The following is a 14,489-nucleotide window of genomic DNA, read 5'->3' on the forward strand; positions in this document are numbered from 1 at the left end:
GGCACATATTCATAATGTATGTTTGCCTTTAAGCACCTGTCTTCCTTGAACATGGGTAAGATGAAACACAACTAGAACACACACAGTCAAGATGTGCCCACAGTGACTTCATGCATGTGGAAACAACCCCACTGGATGCTTTGTGCTTGTTTTGGTTTGAGGGCCGCGGTGAAGCCGCGTGCAGATAGGGAAACGTGCACATGCACATTTAGTCAATTCTCCGGTTGCTCTCCTCCCATCCCCCACCCCCTCTCCACTAAAAGCATCTCCCAGTGGATTACCATTTAGCTTGCTGGTGTTATTCATCATCAGGACGGTCCCGCCTCGCCTCCTCCCTCAAGCCTCGTTTGTTTTAATTGACTTTATCTGCTCCCTCGGGGCCCTTTTCGCTGTCTAAACTTAGGCCTGCGGCGGCGAGCTGCTCTCTGGGTGATTCACCGCTCCGCCCCCCGCTGTGGTGAGCCCGCAGAAGCGCTCACCAGGTCCGGCTGCGAGGCTCGTCTTGGGTCAGCGGAGTCAGAAGTTGCAGCGCTGATGATTAGGAGGCTGCTGTTAGAGCTTTGTGTGACCACACAGCCTGCAGTCACGTCAGTATGAATGGCTTTCACTGCGTGTGGTGGAGTGAGTAGAAAGCCGGGTTTCCAACCCTGACACAGATCCATTTATGAGTCTAAAAAGGGAATTCGCTGTCCCTCTACTTTCTCCTCAGCGGCTCCTATTCAGCAGCCTGCGCCTTTCCTCCCACACATTCCCACTCCAGACAATCGAGGCCACCTATTCAAAGATATTCTCTGTGTTCCCTCGTGAATGTTTCACCAACTAACTCCTCGCGTCTCTCGTTTCCCGGCACAGGATGACTCTCCGCTCGCTCCAAGCCGCCGTGCTGCTGTGGGCTCTGTGCCGCGGCGCGCAGGGCCAGTGCGACAGGTCGTCCGAGGCCGTCGGGCCCGACCTCTCGGTCTCCTACGAGCTCCCGACGTTCACCGCGGACTTCCCGATCCAGAACATGGTGGTGCTGGATGGGGTCATCTACGTCGGGGCTGTGAACCGAATCTACGCCCTCGCCCCGAACCTCACCAAGCTGTCGGAGTACCGCACGGGGCCGCTGCTTGCCAACGAGACCTGCGGCCAGAAGCTGCCCGGCGCGGTTGGCGGCATCGGTGGCGGCAGGGTGGACAACCACAACATCGCTTTGGCGGTGGAGAAAAAGTACGACAAGGGGCTGTTCAGCTGCGGCTCGGCAGACAACGGCGTTTGCCGCCGCCACGTCCTGGACGACGACATCAGCGCGAAGACCGTAGACGAACAAGTGTACTGCTTCGGCGACAGTGTGCGGCAGCGCAGGGCTCAGGCCGGCGACTCGGACGTCGTGGTCAGCCCCTCTGGCTCGCAGGTGCTCCCCGTGGAAAGCAACATCATCACGTTTTTCGTCGGGAACTCCGAGATCCCGGGCGAAGGAAACGCGTCCGCGTCGGGTGCCGCGGCGCATTCCCACACCTTCGCTGTGCATCGGATGAAGTCGAGCCAGAACGGCTTCACTTTCTTCTCCGCCCGCTCGTACATGGACCTGATCCCGTCTCTCCGTGGAAGCTACTACCTGCGCTACGTCCACTCCTTCCACAGCGGACCGTTCACCTACTTCCTCACCGTGCAGCAGGTGAGCAGCGGATCCCAGGCCTACCACACCCGCATCGTCCGCATGTGCTCCGCGGACCAGGTGATCCGCCGCTACGTGGAGATGCCCCTCGAGTGCATCAGCACCGATAAGAGGCGCCGGCGGCGCTCCGCCGAAGACGTGAACGTGTTCAACATCCTCCAGGCGGCCCACGTCACCAAGGTGGGCAACGACGTGGAGCTGCAGAAGCAGCTGAAGGTGGAGAAGGACGACGACGTGCTGGTCGCCGCCTTCGCCCGGGGAAAGCCCAACTCCCCGGAGCCGACCGCCAACTCGGCCGTCTGCATCATATCCCTGAATCACATCAACTACATGTTCAAGAGCTACATGAACAAGTGCAGCACCATCGACCCGTATCACTTCACCGGGTCGGACAAGAGGTCCTGCTACAATGTGGTAAGAGCCGGCGGGTTGGGGTCATTGTTCACAGGTGAGGCTCTCTGGATATTTAAACCAGAAGACTGTGTTCAAGAAAGATGGTCAATGCCAGTATGTTAAAGGTCTGCGTATGGACACGTTACGCACCGCGATACACGTGACCATACAATATATCGCCATGTATTGCGATACTTTAACCTTATGGCATCAAGGCCTATTTTTTTCAAAAATCCGAATGGTGAATATTCTCATACTAAATTCCGATTATCTCCTCAACCACAAGGCCTATTTGAATACTTTAAAAAGGTATAATATACAGAAAACCCTTGGGGACATAGAAAATACATTCATATATGTGTTACTGGTATATTGGTTTATGATAGTGCACAGAAAAGGCAAAAGACATATATGTATTTTCTTATCGTAACCATATTTGATATATTTGAATGTAATATATAACATAGCTCTATATGTTAAGAGTATATGTGTGAACTTTGGCTTTGATTGAGTGAAGTTAAGTATTTTTAATAATTAAGCATTGCAGTTTTTTCAAATTTTAGTAGCAATTCACATGCATTAATACTATAATGCATTTAACCTACAACATCATAGCACTACTGACACTGAGAGGATGCATAGCTTTGCGATTTAAATAAAGAATATCGACTGGGTTAATCTCAGCATGTAAACTATGACAGTAATACAAAACATAATATTCAACACTCCATATTTCTAATATGAGGGATGCTGACCGAGTCCCAGAGCGTCGTCACGATGTGGTTTCACGACGTCTTGCAGACACATAAAATGAGCCCCTGACAGTCAGCTGTTGTGTATGCATGGCTTGGTTCTTTATCATCATTAAAGTTACAGTCCTTGGATGTTTATTCAGCGCGGGCAGGCCGGCTCGTTGGCTGGAGAGTCTCCGGGTTCAGGCTTTCTACTGGACTCCTTTGTGTCCTTGAGCCATTGTGTTCAAGTGTCCTTGAGCGAGACACTGGAGCGTGACCTGCTCCTGACCTCTGACCCCTCAGAGCATTCATACAAGTCTGTATCACAGGAACCAAATTCCTGATTATAGTGGGATTAACATTTTTTTTCAGGTGCTTTTAAAAGATCCTTACATGCCTGTGTTGCCTTCTCGTGGTTGTGGAGTTAAGCGGCACCTTTACACAGCCTCGTCTCGGCACATCGGACATGAAATGGACCAGCGCCTTGGAGGTTGCAGAGCAGACTTTCAGCTTCAGTTTGAGGCCGTTTTACATCCATATTTGGATATCTGGACAAAGATCCTAAACCTACACACAAGACCAGTGGGAGGGTCCTGACTGGTTGAGTCGGTCACCTGACCTCAATGCAGCTGATCATTCTGGGTTTTAACATGCTGAAGGTTGAGATGATCTGAGTATCAGCCTTGCAGAAGATTGCAAGCGTCTGCTGTTGGATTTGTGTTGAATATCATAAGCATTTCCCTGACGTAACCTTCACCCCTCCCCCTGCTGCCGCGAGCCAGTCGTTACCTCGCCTGTAGTCACTCACCTCCAATCCATCAACATTGACTCAATCAATCGGTTGAATCACCTGATCAATAATGACACGCAGAGGGTCCGTCAATGTGAGCAACCCCTCCCCTCTGACGTCCTCTTGACTTAACCTCTGCATCAGTCAGGCAGCGGATTAGCTTTGTCTCCTGGATTTTCTTTTTAATACACTAAATATGCTTTCAAAGGGCAAGCACGTACAGGAGCAACGCCAGCGCACGCCTGGCGAAGACGTCTGTCGAAACATAGTGTGTGTGTGTGTGTGTCTTATTATGCAAGATATGTTTTTGTATTAGAAACTAGTTTGAACACTACTGCATGTGCCTTCATTGTAGGAACATTTATTTGCTGTTGTTGCTTGGAAGCGAGTAGAAAGCGTCACGGTTTTCAAACCAGGTGAGGAAGAGTTCAGCTGCAGCGTTTCAAATCTTTATTGATATTGAACGCGTTGCATGTCCAAATTGCACCAAATTTGACACGGCACTCCTTTACCTACCCGGCCACACACCCACCCAGCGGGAAGTCGGTGGGATGAACGGTTCTCAAGATATGCGAAGGAGACGGACTAGAGATTCCTAGTTTTATAGTGAGCTGTATGTATATCGGCCAGATCTCTTCTTCTTCCCTGCTTTTTCTTCTTTGTTGTTGAGGTACCGCCACGAAATGAGTGGAAAGGCGTGACCCATGTGTCCTCGTTTGGGCACTTGTGTATCTTCCTGGACGTAATAGTGGAACAGAAGAGAAAGAATTAACTGGGATCTGGATGGACGAGCACAACTCAAGCGAATGTACTTTCATACTAGACAGACATAATGGAAACCATTGTCGGCTTTGAAAGATCATCGTCGAAAACTGTATGGCATGCATTGCAAATTGGTTGACAAAAGCGTAAAAGTTTGCAAAAGAAGGTTCGGTGCCGTTTGCGGTGAAGAGATCCGACGGACGGACATGAAGAGTGACGGGTGGTTTTCAAACACACGCACATACATGGTGGGTGGGTGGATGTTTGGGTCCGACGGCACAGCCCTGACAGCTATCAGCGGCCGGAGATCCACAGGGGAAAGTGAGGAATGCTGGGAGCTTGAGATGGGTTGGGTGGGGGTTTGGGGGCAGCGCATATCTGACTCTCAGCGAGCCGTGATGAATGGCTCGGGGATAACAGGGCATCGGCAGCTGGGCGGAAGATGATCCCCCCCGACCCGCTGTGGCAGCCGGCCACGCTGGCGAGGGCCTCATCGTCCCGGCGCCCCGCGACCCCCACCTGTTACCGGCACCTGTGGGAAACGTGGAAGTCTCGAAAAACAAAGAGCCAAAGAGTGTATTCACGGGTGATCAAATAGTTTGATCTTCTATTCATGTCATTGAGGCATCGGCAACGCAAGTTTTTGCAAAATTCTTTGGTACAAATTAGATCCGATGCACAACTTTTTGTGGAAATCAGTTTGAGAACCGACGACCTTCAGGCGGATCTTCTGGCTCAAAGCGTGTGAGATGAGCAGATGCTAAACCTCTTTGTTTTTCGTGTTGTTCCTAACAGGACACACATGTTGAGCTAACGGGGAGTGTGAGAGAGTCAGGAGTCCTCAGCTGTAAACTGATTACTCACAGAGCCTGTTGAGCTACCGGATCAAAGTGTCAAATCATCCCACTGCAAATCAGACAACTGACGCCTCATTCTCCGGCTTCAATCTGTCATAACACTTTATGTTTTCGTAAAATCCAAAACCCAGTAGTGAATGAGTGGCTTATTAGCTTACGCTCGGTGAAAAGGGTTACGTATGATGAGCTTCTGCCTCGACCTTTTGGGACAATATTTATGTTCAATTCAATTTATTTTGTATAGCCCAAAATCACAAACTCTCCTCAGAGGGCTTTACAATCTGTACACGTACGACATCCTCTGACCTTTGACCCTCACATCGGATCAGGGAAAAAAGACAAGAAACCTTCAGAGGAGGATCTCTCTATCAGGATGGACAGAAGTACAATAGTGTCATGTGACCAGAATGAACAACAGTTACAACACATTCACTGCATATGACAGAAATGATTCATATCATGAGAGGAGTAGGCATGATGGAAAAGTTACAACTAACAAAAATAACAGTGCAGAAAGTATAATAATAATGATAATGCAAAGTTTTTGGGGTTGTACGTCTCTTTATTTTGGCCTTTTTTTAATTTTTTTTTGCCCAAATGTCCAACTGGACTAAAGGATGAACTCCTTATATTTCGATTACCAAAGGTCAAGGTCACTGTTCCCTCAAGTCAACTTTAAGCCCCACCCCTCAAAAGCAGACCGGCCAATCGTAGCGCGGCGTCGGTCAGCTCCGACGTCTCCGCAGACTCTCTCGTTCAATTGCTTCAGATTTTCTTCATGTTCAGGCCGGTCCTGTGGACTCGGAGCTCGTCCTGGCTAACCGTTGTGTAACAGTGTCGTTACCCTGGAGGCGTTGGAAGGAGATGCACGTTTATCAAACATTACGTTTTATGCCAGCTAACGTTAGCAGAGAGTTTTCTTGGCTGAATGACTTTTGACATCCAAGGATATTTGTCCTTCCACCACTTACTGTAGACCCTTCTGAGTGCAGTTAGTGGCAGTGTGGGCTCCATGGTCGGTGTAGCAGCTCGGGGGCGGGGCTTAGCAAAGGGTAAATTACGACAACTAAACGCAATTTTCAGATAGGATTTGTCAGTGCGGTTTGTCTCTTAATGTAATGTCATGTTATTATTTCTTCTTTATTATGTGTTTTTTCTTAAAAAAAGAAAAAGACTGCTAAGCATACCATAGAAATATATACGAATGCTGGGAAACCGTTCTTTCCTGAAACCCCCAACGGTGATGGCCTGTTCCTCTTGACAGTGACTGCTGGTATGAAAACTATTGTTTTGATCACTCTGAGTGCGCTTGTGCGTTTCCATTATTAGACATTCTTTCCTCCTGACTCACTTGATTACTGGGTCGGCGTGAGGCATGACGTCATGCATCTTGCAGGAGGTGCAGGAGCATCTCCCTGCTGTATAATTACCAAACAGACCTTCTGTTCCTAACTCTGCACAGTAACTCTGAGCCGCTTTGATGTGTCTGCAAACGTTACGATTTAAAAGTTGAGTTTAAATAATGCTGACTTCATTCTTCCATGCTGTCCTGCCTCACTCAACGATCTCTTTCTTAGTTCCTAAAAACCAAAACAGACCTCTGACTTGTTTTCCCCCTCTTCTCTGCAGGACGCAGCAGAGACAAATGGCAAAAAAAACCTTCTGTTTCAAATTTTGTTTGAGTTTGAAACCGTCAAACACGCAGCAGGTCAAGTGCTGACTGGCCGCAGCCAAAAGAGCTTTTATCCGTTTCTTTTATTGCTGACGTGTTTCCTCTTGTCCTCAGCTGCCGGCTTGAGAAACGAGCTCTAGCGACTAAAGACCGTTGAACAAGTGTCCGTCTGATGAGAGTTGAACGATGTAATCATAGCCGCTCCTAATAGATTTATGACTTGTATTCAGTGGCATATGGCAGGTTAGACTCTTAGTCGTGAGCTTTGCGAGAGATAAACGTGGCCATAAATTCTTCAAAGGTGAAAAAAGGCACGCCGAAGCACACAGGAGGTTATTTTGGTCGAGACTCGTGTGTTCCTGGTGGAACGCCAGGGAGCTGGAAGAGGTTGAAAGCTCAGCTTAAGAGCCCGTTTGAAGTTTGACATTTTTTTAAGTGGTGGTTGTCAGCTCGGCTCAGACGGGCCGCTTAGCTCCAGTTTAGGCAGCGAGATATGATAAATGATGTAAAGACGAGTGACTCTTTCTCGGCTGTCTCGTGATGGATCAGATCTGCCGTCCTGATGGGTTTCTGTGGTCTGAGGAGCACGGAGCTGAAGACATAATCGTCAGGAACGTTTTGAGACTAAAAAAATAAAGATCAGCCACGGTTCAAAATTATCATTGGATTACCATCGATTCCAGCAAAACCACCAAACGCTGATTGCTTTTAAATTGAATCTTCGACCTGATTGATTGCAGCGTGTGTAACATAATTCCAGCCGGGAGGCGCTTTTTGACCGACGGCCATTTTAATTAGCCCGCTAGTTTTAATGAACGCGCTTTTCAAACAAGCAGCCATAGATGCACATTGATTTTATGTTATTGTGTTCAGGAATTCCTTCTAGTTTCTGATTATGAAAGATAATAAAAGATAAAGTGACTTCAAAGATATGTATTGCCTCATTTGTTTGGTCGATAGATAAGATATGATTTCCTTTTATCTGCACAGAAGAAGTTTCACAGGATGCATTGAAAGGACTTGGTTGCAGCTTTTGTTTTTGTAAACCCTACTAACACAGATGCTTTGTCCGTGTAATGGTCAGTTAAAAAAGACAAAGCGCCCCTAAAAGCGTCAAAAGATCTTCTGTGTGTCGGTGCATTTATTTAGAATTATTTACTCGCCGTACACTTTTCAAAACGGCGGTTAGGAAGTAGCTTTGTGATGAAAACATGCATAAAGTTATCATGTCACGGACAGCTAACGCTGCTGCTAGCGCTGCTGCTAGCACTGCTGCTAGCGCTGCTGCTACCGGCCGCTGCTGCTGCTACTGTCCGCGTCCCCTCTGCCCAAGTCGGGTGTCGAGCCTGGTCCCGCTACCTTCGGTGGTTTTCGGGGAGCTAGCGGAAGTTAACGGAGAGCTAGCGGAAGTTAACGGAGAGCTACTGGAAGTTAACAGAGAGCTAGCGGAAGTTAGCGGGGAAGTAACAGAGCGCTAGCAGGAGCCCCAGCTGGCTACAGCGGGGAGCTAACGGGGACACTGACCGAAGGTAGTAGCGGCTCGTAACCCGACTTTTACGGTATAGTGTTTTCATATATTTTTTTTGTCTCTCTTTCTTATGATAGTATTTTTCAAATCTCACTCAGAGAGCCCTAAACAAAAAAATCCAAAGTGTCTTGACTGTTGGTCTTGTGGCACAAATGGCAAAAATTACAAAAAATAAAAACCTTGAAATCCCACGCGGGAAATCTGTAGTAGCTCTCATCACACGTCAGGCTGCTTCCAATCTATATTTCACTGGGAGCCGTCACATGAAGCGTATTATTTACTTTTTTTCAGACATGTAGGAGTTTGCATAAGTTTCCTTTACAGCAACAAAGACCCCCCGCTGCTCTTAACGCCGATTAGCAGTAATAACACCAATAACAGATCAGTCCATCGCCACTGTTCAGGCATCTGTGGTAGTTTTCCAGCCGGTGACAGTGGGAGGGCTCGGCGCTGTGAGCGTCTCGGTAATGCTGCTGATTCAGCGGGTTCCGCTGTGGATGTCATGTCTTTCATCCCCGCATGCCCGAGCCTGCTCATGCCATCACTGAGCTGGTATGCGTTCGCTTCCACTCTCCAACATTACCGACACCTCGGAATATTTATATGCCCTCTTTTGTTTTCTGCTGCAAAGCAAATATTAGCTTTGTAGGCTGTAATTTATGATATAACACAGTATAGAAACATGTACCACTCTTGGCAGACACTGGAAATCTACTGTTTGTATAACTCCGGTCGATCAAACTGTTTTTCTATTTCCCTTCCAGGGGAGACAGACAGATGTGCAGTAGCAGGAGCATGTAGAAGTAGCAGGAGGAACATGATTATGATCAAAGAACAGGACATGGAGTGTAAACGGGTTTGCACGCTGGACCAGAAAAAAAAAAGAAAGGATTTTGTATAAATATTTGTCACATATGAACTATTTACTTTTCCAAAACATTGAAAAATGGAAAAATGAAATCCGATATGTACGTCTGTTTTTCAGCTGTATAAAAAGAGTCCTTGATTTCCTGATTTATATATGTATCTGTGAAATCATCAGTCAGATGTGATGTCCTAGAAGTTATCCTACCTCAGATGATATAAATAATGAGCATTAGCAGCACAGAGGCGCCGGGTTCTTTCCACCACAGATGTCACAGATTGCGCCCCACATGCCCGGGCCTGCTCCTGCCGTCTGAGCCGGGCAACGAACCCGCAGAACTCCAACACCACGTTCCCGTCCCGTCTTTCCTTTCTTTAACATTCGTTTCACTCCGTTTGTGTGTGTGTGTGTGTGTGTGTGTGTGTGTGTGTGTGTGTGTGTGTGTGTTAGGAGATCAGATCTGCTGGGTTTTGTGAACCTGCATCCATCTCATCCATAACACACACTTTCACCTCACGGGTCTTCACATGCACACGTGCACGCGCACACACACACACACACACACACACACACACACAGCAGAGCTGAACGCATTGTGGACGATCAAGCTGCTTTATGGAACTTTTCTCTGTTTTTTCAGATGACAGATCAGCCAACATTACATTTGTAAAAAGCTAATTTAATGCACTTCATTTGCATGTGTGAGATATTCTAGAGCTGAAACAATTAGTTGATTCAATTAATGTGTCTATCAACTGAAAATGAACATGATATTTGAATGATCAATTAATCGAAACATTTACATTTGAAATTGTAATCTGACAATTCATTGACTGGACTATTATTCTGTTCGTTTAGAAAATAATCCGCAGATTATTGATCAATGCAACACGTGTCATGATGATAACTTTATCGATTTATCCGGACGTGACCTCGATCATTTTTGCTGACCTCGTCGTGTTGTTGATGCCAGAATAAACACCGTTATCAGACTCCGTTAACGGAGCCAGAGGGTCCATCTCTACTTATTATTTTACTTGTGTGGTCTTATTTTATTTATGTTTTTATTTATTTACAATTTTTAAAATGTTCAATTCACATTCCAATGAATTAAAGGTGAAATTGCTCTCTTAAAGGGTCACACTATTTTACTATTATGTTATCATAATAGTAACTCTGAGTTTCTTCTGAAAGAAAAGTGTGTTTTAAAAATGAAATTTATTATTATTATTGTATCAGTGGCATAAAATGGTCTTAAAATGACAATAATATCGCAATTATTTATGCCATTAAATATGGTTTTCATTGTCAAATCTGGAGTTCAGAGAATAATTTGATTATTTGGGGAAAAAAAGCCTTAAAAAAAGAAAGTCAAGTAAGTCAAGTAAATAAGTAAAAATAAGAGAACAAAACAACCACCAACACTTCAACAACGTTGTCAGTCAATCGTGTCGACCACAACATTTTTATTTTTCTCTTCTTGGCCAGATGCATGGCTCATTTATTTTAGTCTTTCTTACTTTTGAAGGCATTTCTTGTTAAACTGTAAAAAATACCTAAATAAAATATCAAGCCACGAACATAAGTGATGCAATTGGCAGCTTCGGTGAAACTCCCGGCCTTATCAGTGGTGCGAGTGCTGTTTGCACGTTGCAGCATCCTGGAGCGCTGCGACCACATGCTGATGAGTTCTCGCCCCCCAGGTGTGCGGCGGCGTCACCTTGGCCGTGTCCGGGCAGGTCGCTCTGCGTGAGGTCAGCTCTCATCCAGCTGCACGGCACATCGGGAGCACAGCATCTGCTTTGCCCGGCGTCATGGCGCGTGGGAGGTGATGCTGCACATCATTCATCTCACGAGTGAACGAAACACAGGTCATAATTCTGCAGAAGATAAAACCGTCACGTTTCTGAGGCTTCATTTCGACGTCCCTCTCCAGCCTTTAGCGGCGGGTCGGCGGGAGCCAGCTCGCGGCTGCAGGCATTTCCTGGACGGTTTCCTACATGATTTCACATTCGCTCGATATCGGGTTAATGATCAGCCCGGGAGTTCGTTTTTTCTTGTTGTTTAGGTTGAAAGTGTGTGTAAACCCTCCTGCTCAGGCTTTTGTGTGCACATCTTATCTGTGTTCCCTAGATAAAGAGCAGAGCAGTAAACATGCAAACCGCCAGCGCCTGCAAGATGTCTTCCAACGAGCAGCGGGGTGGGAAACTACCAGCAGCCGAATGCTGTTATTCCCTTTACACCACTCTGATCAACGCCCATCACGGCTGCTTTCCCTCTTCCATGTCAGTTATTCAACATCTTTGGGGCGTTTCTGAGTGCTAATGGGACAAAACAACGTCAACTAAGCCTCTGGGAAGTTGCAATTTTACTGCAAACATCCAAACTTCTGCAGTGGAATTTCTAAATCTATCCTTCCCCGTGGTTGGCTGATGAATAAATAAACTTTGGCCCAATCACCAAAGTTCCCCCGAAGGCCTTAGGACCCTGAACCCTCATGGATTTAACTGACGTCACCTGGACAACGGCTGCAAAATGTGTGGGAGGGAGAGAGAGAGGGAGAGCCTTCAGCCCTCGTTTTCCAGGCGTTTATCAGGGCGAGGTCGACAGACTCGTCTCTGATTGGATTTCCTAAACGCTCCCCTTCGTCGGCACGGAGGCGTTTGCCAGCAGAGCCAGGAGCCATTGGCGGTGCACTTGTTTTGGTGTTGAATATAAAGGAGCTCTGCTCCGCTGAGCTCATGAGTCAAACCCCCCCGAGCTACTTCCCAATCAGCGGCGTGCCTCCTCCTCCTCCGCTTCACCACGCGGTGATATCCGGCTACTGGAACGAGGCGTGCGGATGCTTATCTGTCGGCCGCCGCGCTCCGAATGGAGGAGGAAAAGCAATCTCCTTCCCTCCCGCCGCCGTCCCTCACCTCGACCCCGAGATCGCTCTCATTTCCTCGGCTCCGGGTCCTTCCAGCTCGGTCATAAGGTCCCAGTCTGGCCCTTTGAAAAAAGAAAACGCTCATAATCACAAAGCTCACCGGAGCGGCAAATCGTCCCGCGAGCCTCCGGCTGCAGACGGCAATGAAAGCTTAGCTCATCTCCATATCTCTCCACTTCTAGGAGCACATGAAGAGCGGCAGCGCAGGTTGTTGGTAGTCTGGTTGATGAGCCGGATGACGGCGTTAAGAAATGGGGACCTGAACCCACCGAGTCCCACCGGCGTTTGAAGCTCGGGGGAAGATCATCACGCTGTCCCATGGAAACTAGACGGCCTAATGGAGCCGTACCAATCATGTCCAGGAAAACTGACACAGCCGCATTCACAGGGTCCATTGAGCTCGCTTCAGGATATCTGAAGGAAAATATATAAATATGTCTCCGCTTTACAAACATGCACACTTTATGATGCAGTTTGGGGCAAAAAGCGTGCAGATTTTAGCATGCAGTATAAATGTGATATTTTTTCGCCTTTTCTGAAATTTGAATATTTCTAAACAAAACAGTCTTGACTGGAAAGCTGAGATCCAATGAGCCCAATGGTATTCATGTGTGATGTTAGAGGCCATTTCTTTATGTTTTGTAGAACTCACTGTAAAAAAAAGACCAGCTAGAGACGTGTGGCATTCAGGGGATGTTGGCTTTTCTACATATATAGACAATAAGAGGGTTTCTGAGCAGTTTCAACCATCCAATTGCAGAATTTAATCCATTTTCAGGTGGACGTTTTGTATTAATATTTAGCACCAAATCTATGGAACAAATGGTATCAACCCAGAAAAAAACTTATGAAGCCCTTGCTCTTATTTCAAGTAATTATTTTTCTTCTATCACAGATTTCTGACGAGAAAAAGTTGACCCACAGGGCTGAAACGCATCGCAAATTAATCTTCACATCCTTTTCTATTTGGCATATCCTGTTGACCTGCAAAACAAAAACAAAACAAGTCTCTACGGGTTGATTTAAGTTTTTATAAAGTTGGTCAAATGAAACCAAAACCATCTGCATGTCTATTTACCATCTAAAGTGTAATTTGTCCGTCACATTTCCATCTCTATCAACCATTTCAACACACAGACGACCTACATTTTCTTAACCAAATGGAAGTGGACAAAGCGTCATTCCTGGGCAAGGTCTCACCTTAGATGAGGTCTAATCCCCCCACACACCCCACCGCCCACCCGCCTCCATTCAACCAGTAATCCCCACACAATGCCGGCAAAGGATTGCTCCTGACTGTGTACTCAAGTAATGGCAAAGAGAGAAGAAACCCGTCTCCCCGTCCTCAAACAATGCCCCACAAACACAGAGGCTATCAAGTCAATCCCCGGGACACGGCAGATATTGTCTCTGCGGGCTTTGATCTCACCCTCCTGGTCGGGGATCATCCTGCGGGAGGAAGGCCGGCTCCCACCTGAGAGGGACGGGGAGCTTTTCTGGGAAGTGAGCGCCGCGTTTTACGGTTAAAACCCTTCTTTTGTCTGCAGCTGGGCTCCGCCAAGGTCGCTTAAAAATACACTACCGTTCAAAGGTTCGGGGTCACCCAGACACATGTCCTGCATGGAATATCCTTCATCTCTAAGAACAAGAACAGACCGGAGAGTTTCTCATGAAAGTTCTCTTTTTCTGGTCATTTTGAGAGTATAATGAACCCACAATGTGATGCTCCAGATCCTCAACTAGCTCAAAGGAAGGCCAGTTTATAGCTTCTCACCAGCAGAACTGTTTTCAGCTGTGCTAACATAATTGCACAAGGGTTTTCTAATCCTCCATTAGTCTTCTATGCGATGAGCAAACACAATGTACCATTAGAACACTGAGTGATAGTTGCTGGAAATGTCCCTCTATGCACCTCTGTAGATATTTCACTAAAAACCAGACGTTTCCACCTAGAATAGTCATTTACCACATTAACAAAGTATAGTGTATTTCTGATTAATTTAATGTTATCTTCATTGAACAAAACTGTGCTTTTCTTTGAAAAATAAGGACATTTCTACGTGACCCCAAACTTTCGAACGGTAGTGTAACTGTTTTAGTTTAATTTGAATGCAGAATCAGACATACATTGTGTATTATTTTGGTGGGAAAAGGATCACCGGTTTGCTTTGGGGTCAAGGAGCCGTTCTTATAGAGCGGTTGCATCGTACACCTTCCAGCCTGAACACTTTCCAAAGCCCCAAAACGGCATGAAGTCGGTATTCTGAGCTCCTCCAGTCCCGAGCATTACATATTCTGGCTC

The 14,489-nt window shown here is 46.7% G+C and overlaps 1 protein-coding gene across 1 annotated transcript in view; it reads left to right on the top strand.

Annotated features, from left to right (window-relative positions):
• Positions 1–853: 853 nt before the first annotated feature.
• met (MET proto-oncogene, receptor tyrosine kinase) overlaps positions 854–14,489 on the top strand; it is a gene marked incomplete at both ends in the record, with an annotated part of 66,609 nt that continues 52,973 nt past the window's right edge. Inside the window, one exon of the mRNA XM_079223432.1 lies at positions 854–2,071. Within this exon, the coding sequence (XP_079079558.1) occupies positions 854–2,071 (1,218 nt within the window). The remainder of the gene's footprint in view (positions 2,072–14,489) is intronic.

This window comes from Taurulus bubalis, assembly GCF_910589615.1.
Source record: "Taurulus bubalis genome assembly, chromosome: 9".
NCBI lineage: Eukaryota > Metazoa > Chordata > Actinopteri > Perciformes > Cottidae > Taurulus > Taurulus bubalis.